The sequence below is a fragment of the Sorex fumeus genome, unplaced genomic scaffold (assembly GCF_029834395.1).
Source record: "Sorex fumeus unplaced genomic scaffold, SorFum_2.1 ptg000072l, whole genome shotgun sequence".
In the NCBI taxonomy this organism is placed as follows: domain Eukaryota; kingdom Metazoa; phylum Chordata; class Mammalia; order Eulipotyphla; family Soricidae; genus Sorex; species Sorex fumeus.
The window spans coordinates 16,243,536-16,262,883 of NW_026606129.1; the positions used below are offsets into that span (position 1 = coordinate 16,243,536).

Below are 19,348 nucleotides of genomic sequence, written 5' to 3' on the forward strand. Positions count from 1 at the left end.
TTTGTCCAGCCAGCTCTGCCACAAATTGGTCTATTGATCCTGTCAATAAAGACTTCCAGGACTTTTTACCCAGGTTTAAAAAAAAAGTTTTAAGATATGGGGGCTGCCAGAAAATCAAGTACCTAGGAATAAGCTTAACTAAGGAAGTAAAGGACCTGTACAAAGAAAACTACAAAACACTACTTAAGGAAATAAAAGAGGACACAAGAAAATGGGAAGATATCCCCTGCTCATGGATCAGAAGAATTAACATTTGTCAAAATGGTAATACTTCCCAAAACATTGTACAAATTCAATGTGATCCCTATAACGATACTCATGACATTCTTTAAAGAAATGAAGCAAACACTCCTGAAATTCATATGGAACAATAAGCCCCCACAAATAGCTAAAGCAATTCTTGGGTGAAAGAAAATGGGAGGAATCAACCTCCCTAACTTCAAACTCTACTACAAAGCAGTAATAATTTAAACAGCATGGTACTGGAACAAAGGCAGAGCTGCAGACCAATGGAACAGGGTTGAATATACTGACATCTCCTCCTAAACATATGATCATCTAATCTTTGATAAGGGAGCAAGAAAAGTAAAGTGGAGCAAGGAAAGCCTCTTTAACAAATTGTGCTGGCTAAACAAGATGGCTATATGCAAAAAAGTGGGCTCAGATCTCTGCCTAACACCATGTACAAAAGTAAGATCAAAATTTATTAAAGAGGGGCTGGAGCAATAGCACAGCGGGTAGGGCGTTTGCCTTGCACGCAGCCAACATGGCCGACTCAGGTTCGATTCCCAGCATCCCATATGGTCCCCCGAGCACCGCCAGGAGTAATTCCTGAGTGCATGAGCCAGGAGTAACCCCTGGGCATTGCCAGGTGTGACCCAAAAACCAAAAAAAAAATGTATTAAAGACCTCAACATCAGACGAGAATCCATAGGAACATTGAAGACAAAGTTGGCAAAACCCTCCATGACATTGAAGCTAACGGTATCTTCAAAGATGTCACGCCACTGGCCAAGCAAGTGAAAACAGAGATAAACAAATGGAACTATCTTAAACTAAGAAACTTCTGCACCTCCAAAGAAACAGTGACCAAAATACAAAGACAGTCTACAGTTTGGGAAAGTATATTCGCCCAATACACATCCGACAAAGGGTTGATATCAAGGATATGCAAAGTACTGGTTGAACTCCACAAGAAGAAAACATCCAACCCTGTCAAAAAATGGGGCGATGAAACGAATAGAAACTTTCTCAAAGAAGAAATCCGAATGGCAAAAAGGCACATGAGAAAATGCTCTACATCATTAATCATCAGAGAGATGCAGATCAAAACCACAATGAGATATCATCTCACACCACAGAGACTGGCCCACATCCAAAAGAACAAAAGCAACCGTGTTGGCATGGTTGTGGTGAGAAAGGGACCCTCCTTCACTGTTGGTGGGAATGCTGACTGGTTCAGCCTTTTTGGAAAACAGTATGGTCAATTCTCAAAAAATTAGAAAGTGAGCTCCCATTTGACCCAGCAATATCACTCCTGGGAATATATCCCAGAGAGGCAAAAAAGTAGTCGAAGTGACATCTGCACTTGTTTGTTCATTGCAGCACTGTTTGCAATAGCCAGAATCTGGAAAAAACCTCAGTGCCCGAGAACAGATGACTGGTTAAAGAAACTTTGGTACATCTGATGTCGGTGGGCCCCACGGGTGACTTATGTGAAGCGGGGAGGAGAAAGACAGTCACTTTCTCCCCATCCGCCTCTGCCACTCGGGACCCAGGGTTGCTGGGTTCTTGTCTCGCCTCGCAGAAAGGAATTTCAGGAGTAGACAAGCAGTGAAGTAAATAGATTTTATTTGGAGGATTTTTAGGTATGGAGGGAGGGAGAGAGAGTGAGAGAGTAAAGTTAGACACGAAAGCATGAAAGTACACATCTCAAGAGGGGAGATGCGGGCGACACATGTGCTCGGGCACCACATGTGCTCGGCCACGTGGGCACAAGCAGCACATGGGCTCGGGCAGCAAATGCACGCGCTTCCTTTGTTCAAGGTGGCCTTTATAGGATTCCTCCAACCTGCCCCCACGTGGGGCTTCTTCCCAGGTAAATGTCCCGTTGCTAAGGAGGTTGCCAGGGAGGATGGGTGTGGCTATGGTCTTCTTTGAAATTCCTTTCCTGGCCTTTTGTTCCTAGAGGAGCTTCTTTGGGTCTGTTGCTGGAGCCAGGTGAGGGTCTTATCAAGCCTTAGTTCCTGTTTTCCTATTTTCTGCAGGGCTGGCTTTTGTCGTTGCCCGGGAGGGGGCCCTCCCTGTCTACCTGCCTACATCACATCTACACAGAGGAATACTATGTAGCTGTTAGAAAAGATGAAGTCATGAAATTTACATACAAATGGTCCTACATTGAAAGTATCATGCTAAGCAAAATGAGTCTGAAAGAGAGGGACAGACATAGAAAGATTGCATTCATCTGGGGAACATAAACTAACAAAACAGGAGACAAACACCCAAGAATAGCCAAGATAAGTACCAGGAGGTTCACTCCATGGCTTGGAGGCCAGCTGCACATGCTAGGGGAAAAGACAGCTCAGACAGAGAAGGGAGCACCAAGTAAAGGGTGTTGGGAGGATCCTCCCAGGATGGGAGATGCATGCTGAAAGTAGACTATAGACCAAACATGATTGCCACTCAATGCCTCTTTTGCAAATCACATCACCCAAAAGGAGAGAGAGAACAAAAGGGAATGCCCTGCCACAGAGGCGGTGGGGGGGGGGGGGGACGATGGGGGTTGAGGGGGAGGGATACTGGGATCAGTGATGGTGGAAAATGGACACTGGTGGAGGGATATGTACTCGATCGATGTATAATTGAAACCCAAGCACAAAAATTTGTAAGTCTACAACTGTAACTCATGGTGTTTCACTAATAAAAATTTAAAAAAAAGATATGAGGGCTGGAGTGATAATATAGCAGGTCAGGCCTTTGCCTTGCATGTAGCTGACCAGGTTCCATCTCCGGCACCCCATATGTCCTATGTCTCCACAGCCTTCCAGGAGTGATCCCTGGGTGCAGAACCAGGAGTAAGCCCTGAGCACCGCTGAGTATGGCCTCCACCCTATCCCACAAAGTGAAAAAATTGTAAGATGTAAGACAGTAAAAACTCAGGTACTCAATCACTGAAACCCAAGCACAAAAATTTGTAAGTCTACAGCTGTACCTCATGGTATTTCACTAACAAAAATTAAAAAAAAAAAAACAGTAAAAACTCAAAGGCTTGACTTTATCACAAGCAAAGAACTAAGGGGAAGTTCAAGTTCAAGAGAGCTCCAGAGAGCTCCTAGAGAGTCCAGGATGTCAACAGTTCCACTGTGCTTCTATGTGATCATCTCCCTTAAAAGGGTAAACCTTTCAAGGGAGGGGGCAGCACCATAGTACATAGTAATTGCCTTGCATAGGCCAAATCCTGTATGATCCCCTGAGCCCTGTGAGGAGTGATCCCTGAGCTCAGAGTCATAGGTAAACCCTGAGCATCACCAGATAAAGCCCCAAAACAAAACAAACAAACAAAAATACATTCCAAGGGGAAAAAGGCTCTATCACTACAACGAAAATACTGAAGAAAACTGTGCTCTCCAACATGGCAAAATCATTAGTTTCCTCCAAATTACTTTCATAACTCTCCACTGTGTAGAGCACTGAATCCTATTAAATTAACTCGGCTTGTTCACGAATTGATTCTTCTTCCCAGATATCCCCACTAGAGAGAATGCTGATCATAATAAAGGAGTAATAGCTTTAATAAGAATACAGCAAATGGGCTCAATGTCTCATCAGACTCTACTGCTGTAGGGGCTGGAGAGATAGTACAGCAGGTATGGTGCATGCCTTGGATGCAGTCAACCCACGTTCAATCCCCAGCATCCTGTAGATTTCTCTGAGCACCAGTAGGAATGATTCTGGAGCACAGAGCCAGGAAAAAGCCCTGTGTACTGCCAGGTGTGGCCCCGAAACAAAACCAAACAAGATTTACGGATGCTGGGAGAATCAGTACAAGTAGGTAAGGCATCTGACTTGTACACGGCAACACAGCATCCCATCTGGTTCCCTCCCCCAACCCCCCCAAGCACCATCAGGAGCAATCTCTGAGCAAAGAGCCAGGAGTAAGTCCTGAGCATTGCTGGGATGATCCCCCAAACCAAAACCAGCAACAAAAGATTTATTGATGCCTTGTTCAGAATGATTCAAAACCCAAAGCAAGGACATGTTCAAATGACTACACGAACTTGACAGGAAACTCAGCCAAGGCGTGAGCAGGAGCAGTACATGGAAACACCTGCCATGCTGATCACTCTCCATAGCACAAGTGACCGCCCCCTTCTGCCACTGAAAGCTTGAACTCAATATTCTACAGTTTCTGCATTCCAGAAAGAATTTTTACTCATCTCTGACCATTTTTTACAGATCTTTGATTGATGTAGGCAGGTAGACAGGGAAGGCCCCCTCCCAAGGCAATGGCAAAAGCCCACCCTGCAGAAAATAGGAAAAACAGGAACTAAGGCCTGATAAGACCCTCACTTATTTACAGCAACAGATCCAGGGAAGCTCCTGCAGAAACAAAGGGCTAGGAAAGGAATTTCAAAGAAGACTATCACCTTTTCCAACCCACTGGTAACCTCCTTAGCAATCGCCCCGGGGGGGGAGGGGGGGTCCGCAGGTTGGAGAAACCCTATAAAGGCCACCTTGAACAAAGGAAGGGCGCGCATATGCTACCCCAGCCCATGTGTTACTTGTGCCCACTTGGCTGAGCACATGTGTCGACCAGCATCTCCCCTCTTGAGATGTGTACTTTCATGCTTTCGTGTCTAATGCTGGTATGTGTGTAGAGGCTCTCTCCACCCTTGGAGAAGCCCGTGTTCTCTCTTGAGTACCGTTACTCTGTCTCATTCTCTCCCCCTCCACACCTTAAAAGTCCTCCAAATAAAATCTGTTTACTTCACTGCTTGTCTACTCCTGAAATTCCTTTCTGCAAGGTGAGACAAGAACCCAGTAACCCTGGGTCCCGGATGGCAGAGGCGGTTGGGAAGAAAGTGACTGTCTTTCACCTCCCCACTTCACATAAGTCACCCGTGGGGCCCACCGACATCATGATCACTGTCTGACTACTGCTATCAATTTATGAAGAGGAAACAGCATTCCTTTTTGAAAAAGAAAGGTAAGAACACAGGAAGGAAGACTTCTAAGTGCATCCTTAAGACGATGAGGGATAAATTCCTCGCCCAATTTCTCCACTCCTCAGGGTGCCAGAAACCAACTTGAAAGGGGTTGGAGTTCTTTTTTCCTCAAATACCCCCAGGCATGTCAGTGGAGTGGACAATTCATGGCTGGCCCAAAGCTGCTTCCACTGGGGTGCTACCCACCCCCACCATCCCCCGCCCCCTGCCCAGCAGGCCCAGCACAATCTACTAAGGAAGCTTCACTGTTTCCCAGTGATACCAGTATCAGAAAGACGAGGTCCCTATGAGCACTGCAGACATCTCATCTCTGAGGAGGCTCAGAGGCACAGCACCATTTACTGCATCTGCTTCAAGGACAGTTCTAGAATCTTCATCGCCAATCAGAGGGAGCCATGGGAAACTGATGGTGAAGCCAAAACAAGTAGGTCTCGGAGTCAAGAGAATTTAAAACACAGCTTCTGAGAATATTTGATAGCCTGACACGATGCTTATATTAGTGCTTTAGATAGACGCTAAATGAGGGCTGGTGTGATAGTACTTCAGGTCCAGCACATGCCTTGCATCTGGGTTAGATCTCAAGCACCCCACTTGGTACCCTGAGCACCAACTGGACTGGCCCCTGAGTACAGAGCCAGGAATTAGCCCTGAGCACTGCCAGGTGTGCCCCCCCCCCAAACAAAATAACGAAAGATGCAAAATAAAGCTCAGAGCATCTCCAACTCCCAGCCTTTTGCCCCAGTGAGCTACAGGGTCTCCATGCCAGTGGCAGCATCTCATGCTTTGTCAGGTCCCTTCCAAGGTGCCTGGGTCTGGACAGCTGTGTTTTCTCAAGCCCTCACGGCAATCCCATGCGGCGGCTGTTGGGACCCACAGCTATGACGGCACAGTATTTGAATCAGTCCTTAGTGCTCTGCCCGGCCATGAGACCAGGCGTTATTCTCAAGCCCAGCCATATACTAGGTCACCTGGACGCTCAAGTACTCAGAAGGCTGTAAAGCAGCCCTCTGAAGTCCACATTGGGGTGTGACTCAATCATGGGTTTTTTTTTTGTTTGTTTGTTTTTGTTTTGTTTTTTTTTCCCTTTATTGTATTTTATTTTTTTTTAAAGTTGTAGATTTACAATTTTTTGTGCTTTGGTTTCAATTATACAATGATCAGATACCCATCCCTCCACCAGTGCCCATTTTCCACCACCATGGACAATATCCCTCCCACCCCCATCCCCCCATCCCCCCTGTCTCTGTGGCAGGGCAATCCCCTGTGTTCTCTCTCTCCTTTTGGGTGTTGTGGTCTGCAAAAGAGGCATTGAGTGGCAAACATGTTCAGTCCATAGTCTACTTTCGACATGCATCTCCCCTCCTGGGAGGATCCTCCAAACATCCTTTATTTGGTGCTCCCTTCTCTATCTGAACTGCCCTTTTCTCTAGGATACCCGGCTGGCCTCTAAGTTATGGAGTAATCGTCCTGGTGCTGATCTCAGCTATTCTTGGGTATTAATCTCATACTTTGTTACTTTATATCCCCCAGATGAATGCAATCTTTCTATGTCTATCCCTCTCTTTCTGACTCATTTCGCTTAGCATGATACTTTCCATATTGTACCACTTGTATGTAAATTTCATGACTTCATCTTTTCTAAGAGCTACATAGTACTCCATTGTGTAGATGTACCAAAGTTTCTTTAACCAGTCATCTGTTCTTGGGCACTCAGGTTTCTTCCAGTTTCTGGCTATTGTAAAGAGTGCTGCAATGAACAAACAAGTGCAGATGTCACTTCGACTATACATTTTTGCCTCTCTGGGATATATTCCCAGGAGTGGTATTGCTGGGTCAAATGGGAGCTCAATTTCTAATTTTTTGAGAATCGTCCATACTGTTTTCCAGAAGGGCTGAACCAGTGGACATTCCCACCAACAGTGAAGGAGTGTCCCTTTCTCGCCACATCCACGCCAGCATCGGTTGCTTTTGTTCTTTTGAATGTGGGCTAGTCTCTGAGGTGTGAGATGGTATCTCATTGTGGTTTTGATCTGCATCTCCCTGATGATTAATGATGTAGAGCATTTTCTCATGTGCTTTTTTGCCATTCGGATTTCTTCTTTGAGAAAGTTTCTGTTCATTTCATTGCCCCATTTTTGGATGGGGTTGGATGTTTTCTTCTTGTGGAGTTTAACCAGTATTTTGTATATCCTGGATATCAACCCCTTGTCAGATGTGTATTCGGTGAATATCCTTTCCCATTCTGTAGACTGTCTTTGTATTTTGGTCACTGTTTCTTTGGAGGTGCAGAAGCTTCTTAGTTTAAGATAGTCCCATTTATCTATCTCTGTTTTCACTTGCTCGGCCAGTGGCGTGGCATCTTTGAAGATAACCATTAGCTTCAATGTCATGGAGGGTTTTGCCAACTTTATCTTCAATGTACCTTATGGTTTCTGGTCTGATGTTGAGGTCTTTAATCCATTTTGATCTTACTTTTGTACATGGTGTTAGGCAGAGTTCTGAGCCTATTTTTTTGCATGTAGCCGTCCAGTGATGCCAACACAATTTATTAAAGAGGCTTTCCTTACTCCACTTCACATTACTTGCACCTTTATCAAAGATTAGATGAGCATATGATTGAGGAGAGATGTCAGTGTATTCAACCCTGTTCCATTGGTCTGCAGTTCTGCCTTTGTTCCAGTACCATGCTGTTTTAATTATTACTGCTTTGTAGTACAGTTTGAAGTTCGGGAGGTTGATTCCTCCCATTTTCTTTTTCCCAAGAATTGCTTTAGCTATTCGTGGGGGCTTATTGTTCCATATAAATTTCAGGAGTGTTTGCTCCATTTCTTTGAAGAATGTCATGGGTATCCTTATAGGGATTGCATTGAATTTATATAATGCTTTTGGTAGTATTGCCATTTTGACAATGTTAAGTCTCCCGACCCATGAGCAGGGGATATCTTTCCATTTCCTCATGTCCTCTTTTATTTCCTGAAGTAGCGTTTTGTAGTTTTCTTTGTACAGGTCCTTTACTTCCTTAGTTAAGCTGATTCCTAGGTACTTGATTTTCTGGGGCACAATTGTGAACGGGATTGTTTTTTTCATGTTGCTTTCTTCTCTCTCACTGTTTGCGTATAGGAAAGCCATGGACTTTTGGGTATTGATTTTATAACCTGCAACTTTACTATACGAGTCTATTGTTTCTAGGAGTTTTTTGGTGGAAGTTATTGGGTTCTCTAAGTAGAGTATCATATCATCTGCGAATAGTGAGAGCTTGATTTCTTCCTTTCCTACCTGAATGCCCTTAATATCTTTTTCCTGCCTAATCGCTATTGCAAGTACTTCCAGTACTATATTGAACAGCAGTGGAGAGAGTGGGCATCAATCATGGGGTTTTTTAAGACACTGTGATCCATGGTCTAGCCGAAGGGACAGACTGGTACCAGCCTCAAGAACAGTCCTCAGAGAATAAGGGTCAACTAAGAGTGACGAGTACTTATTGGAAGATGAAGGAGATGGAGCGTTTTATTTTCCCCATTTTTATACATTTTGTGGAGATTTTTCTTTTTATATTTTGCATGCTACAGTGATAGCCCAGCAGGTAGGGCATTTGCCTTGCACGCGGTCAACCGGGCTGACCCGAGTTCAATTCCTCTGCCCCTCTCGGAGAGCCTAGCAAGTTACAGGGAGTATCTCGCCTGCACGGCAAAGCCTGGCAAGCTCCCCATGTCGTATTCGATATGCCAAACACAGTAACAACAAGTCTCACAATGGAGATGTTACCGGGCCTGCTCGAGCAAATGGATGAACAACGGGAGGACAGTGCACAGTGCACACTGAAATGAAATTCTAAAAATTTTTTTAATGGTCTGGTGATGTCATTCTCCACATATTCTCTCCTGCGGCTGAAGTAAGCCTGAATTTCTTTAGGAGAGTGAATTTGAATTTTCTTTAGAGGCCTGAGTATCAGGGTCTAGACTGGAGGATGGGTCTCCTCAGAATTGGGGCCTGGCTTGGAAGATGGCTCTCCAAGCACTCAGCGGCTTTTTCTAGAGAGAATTTCTGCCTCTCATCTCACATGTTCAGCTCTGCGTAGAAATGTCCTCTGCAGAAAGCACTTCTACGTATGCCGCGGTGACTGCACCAGGCACAGGACAATGGGCACAGCACATGTGTGCACAAAAATGGGAGGTGAGTGTTAATTCTGCCTCTCTTCTGGACCACAAACTCGGGAGAGCCAAGATGGATCTTCTAAGCCTTCAGTTTCCTCCCTGGCAAAGATTTAAAACTTAAACTAAAAACAACAACAAAAACACCAAACAACAACAACAACAAAAACTCTCTCCAAACACACGCTAATCAAGTGTAATGGCTGCAATTTCTTTCCCCCTTCTCTTCCTCCTCCTCCTCCTTCAGTTCTATACCTAATAGGGAAAAAGAGTGAAAATGGAAAGGAATGTGCCACTTCCATCCTAATTAAAATTCTGGATGCAAGTGAAATGTCAACGGTAGAGTGCTGCCACCTAATGGTGTGATGCTGAATTACAATTTCGAGGCGGCCAAGTTAACACTACGGCAGTTCTAAGATTTTCAGTTAAATCCAAAGGCATATCTTTTGTGAAGGTTGATTTTGTAGGGGCCGTTTAATAAGAGCTCTGAAGATCAGTTCTACTTTAACAAGAAAGATCAAGGGCTGGGCAGGGAGGTGAAGGCCTGATACATTTTCATTATTATGCCAGAAAGGGAATAGGTATGTTTGCAGACCCCATCCAGGGAGGCAAGAACTCTGACCTTGTGAGGGAAGAGCGATCCCACCATCAAAGAAATCTTTTTAGGAAGTATTCATCATCTGCTCAACTCCGACACAAAGTAATTCCCTGCTATTGCCTACTGCATCGAACAGAATTTCTTTTTATAAGCTTACACATGTCCTACTTATTTTGATTTTTTAAAATTTTTATTAAAGAGCCATGATTTATGAATTTACCAATAGTTGCATTTTAAGCATATAATTATTTAACACCAATCCTTTGACCGGTGTCAACTTCCCTCCACTCGTGTTCCCAGGTTCCCTCCCCATGCCAGCCCCTACTCCACCACCACCTGCCAACTTGATAGGCATATTACAAAGTTCCAGTGGTTGCTGCTTAAATCTCACGTTTTCAGTTCTGCTGAATCTGTGTTTTGGGCATATGGCTGTTGAATCTGTGTTTTGGGCATATGACTATACCCCTCACACATATTACTGGTATAACTGAAGCCCTGGTGCCTGTTCACTCATTACTTCTCATTCTATTCTTCCCCCTTGATTTATTTCTTTCTCTGTCTGTCTCCCCTCCAACACTGGGGTGGAGAGGATCTAAGCATGCCCCTTATACTGCAATACATTTCCTTCTCCAGTAGTCTGTATTCCACAGATAAGTGAGATCACCCTCTGTTTGTCTTTCTTCTGGCGTACGCCACTCAACAAGGTATCTTCCAATTCCAATCATGTTGCAGCAAATTGTATGATTTCATTGTGCCTTGCAGCTGCACAGTATCCCATTATGTACATACAGAATCCATTACATATGAACCACATCTTCCTAATCCATTCATCTGTCATTGGACACCTATGTTGATTCCATAGCTTAGCTATTGTACCAAGTACAGCAATGATATTGGTGTGCATATGTCCTTTCAAGCGAGTGTTTTTATGTCCTGGGAATAGATGCCCTAGTGTGGAATTCCTGGGTTATATGGCAGTTCAAATCTAAGTTTACTGAGAACTCGCCATACTATTTCCCACAGGGGTTGTACCAACAATATCCCCCGCCAGGAGTGGATAAGAGTTCCTTTTTCACCACATCCCTGCCAACACAGATTGTCCCTACAATTTATGATACATGCCATTCTCACTGGTGTGAGATGGTATCTCATTGTTGTCTTGATTTGGATTTCTCTGATGATAAGTCGTGGCGAACATTTTTTTGTGTGCCTACTTGCCATATACCTGTCTTCCTCTGATGTGTTGACTACAAATATTATTTTTCCTTTTAGTTAGCTCTATTTTAGATTTAGTCCATTGTAAAACCTTAGCACACTGAAGGTTGTCTGTTCACAGGATCTCTGGACAGCTCTGTCTCACCACCCACGTTCGGTGCTCTTAAGCCGCTCTTAAATGTGGCCTAGATCAGGATGGCTGTTCTCTCTCTCAACCTTGAGCCCCTCTCGCTCTGACTCTGGATCTCACTCACCTGGGCCTACAGTCTTAGTTTATACAGCAATCACAGAAGGCAGTGACACAAAGGTGGGTTGAACATTAACAAATCAACAAAGAGAGGTAAGACCACCCCTCCAGGAGATTAACTCAAGGTTAAAAATCTCATCTAAAGAGATTACTCCAGATTACTAGGAGATCTGCTCAAGGAGATCTGCTTTGGGATCCCAAAAAGTGTGTGTTCTTTCCTCAGCTAGTAATCTACTTAAATAGTTGTAGTAAATCTACTTCTAATATTTCTAGAAATGTCATTCTGTATGAGCACAGTAAGAGATATAAACTTACAGTTTGGCTCTTCCTGAGGACATCTCACTATATATTCCACAGTCCTTCAGGCCAGGTTAGTCTTCCTAGCCCCAGCAGGGCCCTAGTCTCGTCATTACTTTTGGATCATGACAGTGTTTGTCCATGATCATGCCCTCAACTTACAGCTGAGTATTATGGCACTTTGGCCTGGCCCATTTCAATGCCAGGGTAGCTCATAGCTTGCCCTGGATCCATTCAGTCCCTTGTCAGAACCCTGCTTTTGGGTTGCTAAGAACTAAGAGCAACTGAGTCAAGAAAGCAGGTGCCCAGGAGTAAATATTATTTGAAGTCAATCAACTCCCAAATTACAAGGCATAATATTAACTGTCTTCCTGTGTCCATACAGAAAGGACATTGCTTTAAGGTAAACTATTCAAAAGACATAAGGAGAAGAGAAAGGCAATAATAATTTATAATACAAGTTCAGTGCCCTGGGATGGGTGTGACCTGATAAATGTAAGCTACCTGAGGAAGTGTTATCCTACAGTCCATGGGTTGTTTTGTTTTGTTTTGCCATGCAGAAGTTCTTTAACATTATGTAGTCCCATTTGTTTATTTTTTATTTTGTTGCCTTTGCCAGTAGAATAAGATCACTGAAGGCATCTTTGAGTAGTAAAAAGGAGCATCTCCCTTTTGTTACAACTCATTTCCTCATCCAGTATTCTATATTCCACAAATAAGTGAGACCATCCTGTGTTTGTCTTTCTTCTTCTGGCTTACTTCACTCTACACAATAGCTACTCAAGAACACTCCAAGCCTTGAAGTAGTAAAAGGAAGATGTTTAGAGACATCTCATTATATATTCCACAGTCCTTCAGGCCAGGTTAGTCTTCCTAGCCCCAGCAGGGCCCTAGTCTCGTTGTTACTTTTGGATCATGACAGTGTTTGTCCATGATCATGCCCTCAACTTACAGCTGAGTATTGAGAGAACTCAAGAACACTCCAAATCTTGAAGTGTTCTGCCTATATTTTCCTCAACATATTTTATAGTTCCTGGTTGAATCTCAAGGTCTTTGATTGTTTGAATTGACTTTTGTATGATGTGTAAGATATAGATCCAGCTTTAGTTTCTTACACGTAGCTATCCAATTTTCTCAGTACCATTTGTTGAAGAGGCTATCTTTACTCCATTTCCTGTTCTCTGATTCTTTATTGAAAATTAACTCCCAATATATAAGGTGTTTTGTCATAGGGTATTCAATTTTGACACATTGAACAGAGGGCCTATCTTTGTTCCAGTACCATGCAGTTTTTATCACTCTAGCTTTATAATACAGTTTCAAATTAGATAATGAAATACCTCCCATTTTTTAAATTTATCAGTACGGTTCTGGCTATTTGCAGTTTTTTCTGATTCCATACAAACTTTATTATTTATTTTTCTACATCCCGGAAGAATGTCATCTAAAGTTGGATGGAGACTGGATAGAATCTATATCATAGCTGAGGTAGGTGGGATAGTCATTTTAGTAATACTGGTTCTTCCAATCCATAAGCATGGTATATATTTCCACTTCCTAAAGTTTTCCTCTATCTCTTACGTGATTTAAAATTATCATGATAAAAGCTTCTGTTAAGCTGACTTCTAGATCCTTGATGTTTTTGGATACTATTTCAAATGGGATAGACTCCTTAACTGCTTTCTCCTCTCCCTAATTTTTCGTGTACAATCATGCAACTGATTTTCGTGTATCGACTTTGTATCTGGCCTCTTTGCTGTATTCATTTATTGTTTCCAGGAGTTTTTTTTTTCAAAGCTTAAAGACCCTTTAGGGTCTTGTATGTATATTATCATGTTATCAGCAAATTGTTACAGCCTTAATTCTTTTCCAACTAGAATCCCTTTGATTTGTTTTACTTGCCTGAATGCTGTAGTCAGGACTTCTAATGCTATGTTGAATACAAGTGAAAGAGTGGACGTCCTTGCCTTGTACCTGATCTTGGAGTGAATTCTTTCAGTCTTTCACCATTAAATATGATACTGACTGTAGGCTTGTTATATATGACCATTATTACATTGAGGAAGGTTCCTTACACACCCTTTTTTTTTTTGAGTTTGCAGAGAATCCTGCTTTAGGATTTTATTTTAATTTTTTACTTTATTATTTTTTATTAATATTTTAAAATTTATATTAGTGAAACACCATGAGGTACTGTTGTGTACTTACAAGATTTTGTGCTTGGGTTTCAGTTATACAATGATCGAGTACCCATCCTTCCACCAGTGCCCATTCTCCACCACCACTGATCCCAGTATCCCTCCCACTCCCTATCCCCCTCATCCCACCCTGCCTCTGTGGCAGGGCATTCCCTTTTGTTCTCTCTCTCCTTTTGGGTCTGTGATTTGCAAAAGAGAACTGAGTGGCAATCATGTTCATACACCCACTTTTTGGTGAGGGTTATAGACCCTTGAATGGATGTTGGATCTAGTCAAAGGATTTCTCTGCATCACTTGAAAGATCATATGAATTTTATATTTGATTTTATTAATATGGTATATTATGTTAATTGATTTGCCTATCTTGAACCATCCTTGTGTCCCTGGGATAAATCCCACTTGATCAGGCTGTATGATTTTGTGATATGTTGTTGCATTCGGTTAGCTAAGATTTTGTTAAGGATTTTTGCACTGATATTTATCTGGGAGACTGGTCTGAAATTTTCTTTTCTGGAAGTCTTCAGTCTGCTTTGGGTATTAGCGTAATGTCAGCTTCACAAAAAGTGTTAGGAAGAATTTCTTTTTCTTTGCTATTTTGGAAGGACTTAAAGAGTACAGGCAGTAAATCTCTGAAGGTTTAATAGAACTCACCAGTAAACCCATCTGGACTGGGACTTTAGTTCTTGGGGAGATTCTTAATTACTGTTTCCATTTCCTTACTTGTAAGTGGCCTATTTAGGCTTTCTGCTTTCTCCTCATTCAGTTTTGGGAGAATACATAACTTTAAGAATCTATCCATTTATTCTGCGTTCTCCAGCTTAAGAGCATAAAGTTGCTCATAGTTACCTTGCATTATATTTTGCATCTCTAAAGGACCTGCTGTAATTTCTCCCATTCCATGCCTGATTCAACTTATTTGAACATTTTCTCATTTTCTCTTTTTTCTCCTCTCCTTCCTTCTCTCTTTGTCTCCCTACACACACACACACACACACACACACACACACACGACCAAATCTTGAGTCAAACTTAGGTCTTACTTTCTCTCCTCTCTCTCTCTCTCTCTCTCTCTCTCTCTCTCTCTCTCTCTCTCTCTCTCTCTCTGTCTCTCTCTCTCTCTCACCCCCCCTTCCCCCACAACCTCCATCCCCATCCCCACCAGCCTGAGGCCAACAGCAGAGTGGATGGAACTCACATTCTTAGTTAGCTAAGAGCTGCAACACCCAGGCCAGCCAAACACAAGATTCCTACTAAGAGTTTTTCTACTTACAGTTCCTCTCCGGGCTTGGCTTTCTTGTCTGCCACCAGATAGACAATTCCAAAACTGCCACTGCCAAGTTTCTGCTGAAGCACATATCGTCTTGCAATCAAGGCCTTTGAGTCAGTGGAAACAGCTGCGGATCCCCTCACACACTTAGCAGCCTCTTGAAATTTCAGCATTGCTCCGAACAAGAGGGAATGGGTATGACTGGGTATTGAAAGTTGGCCCCCAAGTCTGCTTACAACTTGTCTGAGTCATTCAGGTAACATCAGCCAAAGCCTTAAAGAGGAAAAGGTCATAGGTCAGGCCTGAAGGATACTGAGTTATATTCATAATAAAAAGGGTAAGTTGGGCCGAAAAGAAAGTATAGCTGGTAGGGTGCTTGCCTTGCACCTGGCAGACCTAGGTTCAGTCCCTGGTACCCCATATGGTACCCTGAGCCCACCAGGAGTAATCCCTCAGTGCAGAGCTAGAATCTGATAACTGCTGATATAAACCCTGATAACTGCTGGGTGGGTGTGGCCCCAAAACAAATGTAAAAACAGGATGAGATGGTTCTTTTTCTTTTTTGGTGGGGGCACACCAAGCCATGCTCAGAACTTACTCCTGGCTCTGTACTCCGTGGGGGTGAGGGAGGACCATGAAGTGCCAAGGATCAAAACCAGGTCTGCTGTAATATAAAGTAACAAAATAGGAGACTAAAACCCAAGAATAGCCAAGATAAGTACCAGGAGGTTCACTCCATGGCTTGGAGGCCAGCTGCACATGCTAGGGGAAAAGACAGCTCAGACAGAGAAGGGAGCACCAAGTATAGGGTGTTGGGAGGATCCTCCCAGGATGGGAGATGCATGCTGAAAGTAGACTATAGACTGAACATGATTGCCACTCAACGCCTCTTTTGCAAACCACAGCACCCAAAAGAAGAGAGAGAACAAAAGGGAATGCCCTGCCACAGAGGCGGGGTGGGATGGGGGCATGAGGGGTGGGAGGGATACTGGGATCATTGGTGGTGGAGAATGGACACTGGTGGAGGGATGGATACTTGATCATTGTATAACTGAAACCCAAGCACAAAAATTTGTAATCCAAGCACAAAAATTTGTAACTGTACCTCATGGTATTTCAATAATAAAAATTTAAAAATATAAAATAAAATAAACAGGTCAGCTGCTTGCAAGGTAATAGCTCTACCCACTGTACTCTCTTTCTGGTCCCAAAGAGTAAGTGTTTGGCAGTGACCCCTGCATCATAATAAAACTGCGTGGAACCAGTTAACCTTAAAAGACTTGAGAAAAGTTCCAAAAGGCAGATACTGCCTCTTCATACTTCCAAATCACCCAGCACTGACTTTCAGCCCAGTTTCTCCTGATTTTCTAGCCAGTATCTGTGTAATATATAGATTCTGCATACACTTTACTAAAATGCCTTCCTATAAGGTCATTCTAATTTCCTTACATCTAAACATTTGTATTAACTTTCTGTAATTCTTTTAAGGAATTCATAGTTGGTCTTTATGTTCCTGGGATAAGTTTTTTATTTACTTCCTTTTCCTTTTTTTTTTTTTGAGCTGAATGTTGAACCCCAGGCCTTATACATGCAAACTGTTATACTCAGTATTAGGGTTTCCCGTTCACAGAGAGATCAATTTTACACGTGAGACTGCAAAGGAACTTCATTGCTAGCTTGAGCTAGGGTCCAAGTCTCATCCAACGCAGTGGAATCTTCTCAAGGACCACGAGTCCTTATCACAGTTTTTATATTTTTAATCATGTAAGCATAGTTAGCAGGTGTCCTTTGCAGGTTTTTCCAATAACAGTCTACAGGACAGGATAACGGGACAAGTTGCTTACTGATTAATGTAAATGGCTAGGGTGGGGTGGGGTGGGGCAGGGCGACTTTTTAGTAACTCTAACCACAAACTTTTGGGGAAACCAGGAACACCAGTCTTTGGGAAACAGAAACTTAGGCCCTACTGCTTGCTTTGCTGAAGTGCAGCCTGTCATGGCCTCTTGTTCTGCCTCACTCCAGCCCTTCAATACCACTGTAGAGAATCCCCTTCCTGAGCTCTGTAACCCTACCCCTAACTTTTTGGTAATTTTCTCCTACACTGCGAGTATTTTGATTTGCTAAATGTGAGTTCTGATTAAAATCAGAAATATGCTGATTAAAAATTTTTTTTCTCTCCCTATGCTAAGCCTGTATTAGACTAGATATGTATTTGTATGTATTATGTATTTGCATGTATTAGACTAGATATGACATGACTCTGATCCATGATTTTTTCTTGAAAATTCTGGTCCAGGTTCTGAAGATCCTAACATTCATACTGTATTTTGAGGAACCTCCGTATATGGGAAAGGGTAAGTGCCACAAATGCAGTCCAAGCCTAAAAATATTTTTTTAATGTAAGCTGAATATAAATGTATCCTAAGTATAATCCTTATGAAATTTTTGATGTCCAGTGGAAATGTGAAAGGAAGAGGCTGTTTCATATGAGTCTGTGCATAGTCCTGTCCTGTTCTTCCGTTGTTCAACAATTTGCGCATAGTAAAAATTTTCTTTCATTAAAGTGTAAAATGTTCTACTAGTGATCATGAAAAGTGGGTTTTGGTTTAAAGCTATAAGAAAACAAGGTTTCATACCGAAGACTGTCCATATCTGGGAGTAAGCTTCCCATATTCAACTACTTCAGAGATATGACAAAGTCTAATATACATAATAATACAACAAGGCATGATCTGTGTCACACTGACCAACAGATTGCTGTGTATAGGACCTCGGTGACAGAAAAAAGTCCTTGGAATAGAATTAACAATGTCCATTTACAATATTTTCCTTTGTGAAGGACGTAACCAAAGGCCACATTTCACAAGTGGGGAGGAGGGACAAACATAAAGGTGAGAGAAGCGAGAAGGAGTAAGAGAAGGAATAATCAGAGAAACCTTAGGAGCAAAGATGCTGTGTTCCTGACATTAGCACTGGATTGGAACTTCTATATCTCTTATCTGAGCTAAAACATAATAATCATAATTATGTGAAGTCTCCAAGATCACAGAAAATATCTGTGAAGCCCATAGCTGAAAACACAAAAATAGAACTGGAGAACTGTTAATCGTTTTGTTTGTTTGTTTTCTCTGCTCACATTAAAAATAAATAAATAAATTTTGGCCTAGGCAATTGTTAAGAAAATTGTGTGAACTCCTACCTTTCTCCACTGGCAGGGCTCCTTCAAATTCCAATCACATAGGAAATTCTCCTTATATAGGAGTTGGGGTTTAGTCTCCCTTTTAGCGAGAGAACAGCTCCAGTGCTCTTTCCTGGGGCTTCTCTTCGCAAATGGATGTGTAAAGCTAGTGGTGTCTATGCAGACTGGGTCCCAATCCCAGTCCCCAACAAGCGAGTCGCCCCCAAAGGCTATCCGTTCCACTAGTGCACCCCTACCTCTAGATTCTAGAACTTACTGTTTGTTCACTAGTCACCTGCCCCTAAGCACACAGATTCGGAGTGATTTTGAGTACCTGGGGCACAGTTTTCTCTCTTGTCTTTTTGTGGTGCCTGGTTTATAGCAGATTCAACAAACTTGGTTAGGGTAAACTGCTGTCCGAAGGTTCAGGGGCTTCCCAGAGGCCGGTGGGGAAAGGACTGGAGGCGGGGAAAGATTTTAACAGCTGGATGGGAACAAGGAGAATGTCCAGAAAGGGCTGTTCAGGGCAATCTCACCCTTGGAGGTGAACTGATCTGGGTGTGGCCAAGACGGGAGGTCGTGTTTTATCACTGGCAGAAGATCTTCTGACAATGATAAACAAAAGAGGGGCTGGAGAGATAGATGGTACAGTAGGCAGGGCGCTTGCCTTGCAAGCAGTCGGGTTCCATCCCCTGCATCCCATGCGGTCCCCTGAGCACCGCCAGGAATAATTCCTGAGTGCAGAGCCAGCAGTGACTCATGAGCATCAAGGGGTGTGACCCAAAAAGCTAAAAAAAAAAAAAAAAAGAAGTAAAAAAAAGCAAAAGAAACTCATTCGACTCCAAGTTCCACGAAAAACCTTAAGGTAAAATGATTTCTTGGCTCGGGTTTTTTTTAAGATTGGGGTCTTCGCAAAGCGGGCGGCCCTATAACGTGGGAGAGAACTGGCAACACTTCGGAAGAGCAACGGGA

General features: G+C 42.9%; 1 protein-coding gene across 3 annotated transcripts in view; it reads right to left on the reverse strand.

Annotated features, from left to right (window-relative positions):
- Nucleotides 1–15,371, reverse strand: part of NEK11 (NIMA related kinase 11) — a 237,654-nt gene extending 222,283 nt beyond the window's left edge. For all 3 annotated transcript variants that reach the window (XM_056129480.1, XM_056129479.1, XM_056129478.1), the window contains exon 1: nt 15,202–15,371. In XM_056129480.1, the coding sequence (XP_055985455.1) occupies nt 15,202–15,371 (170 nt within the window). The remainder of the gene's footprint in view (nt 1–15,201) is intronic.
- Nucleotides 15,372–19,348: the final 3,977 nt, after the last annotated feature.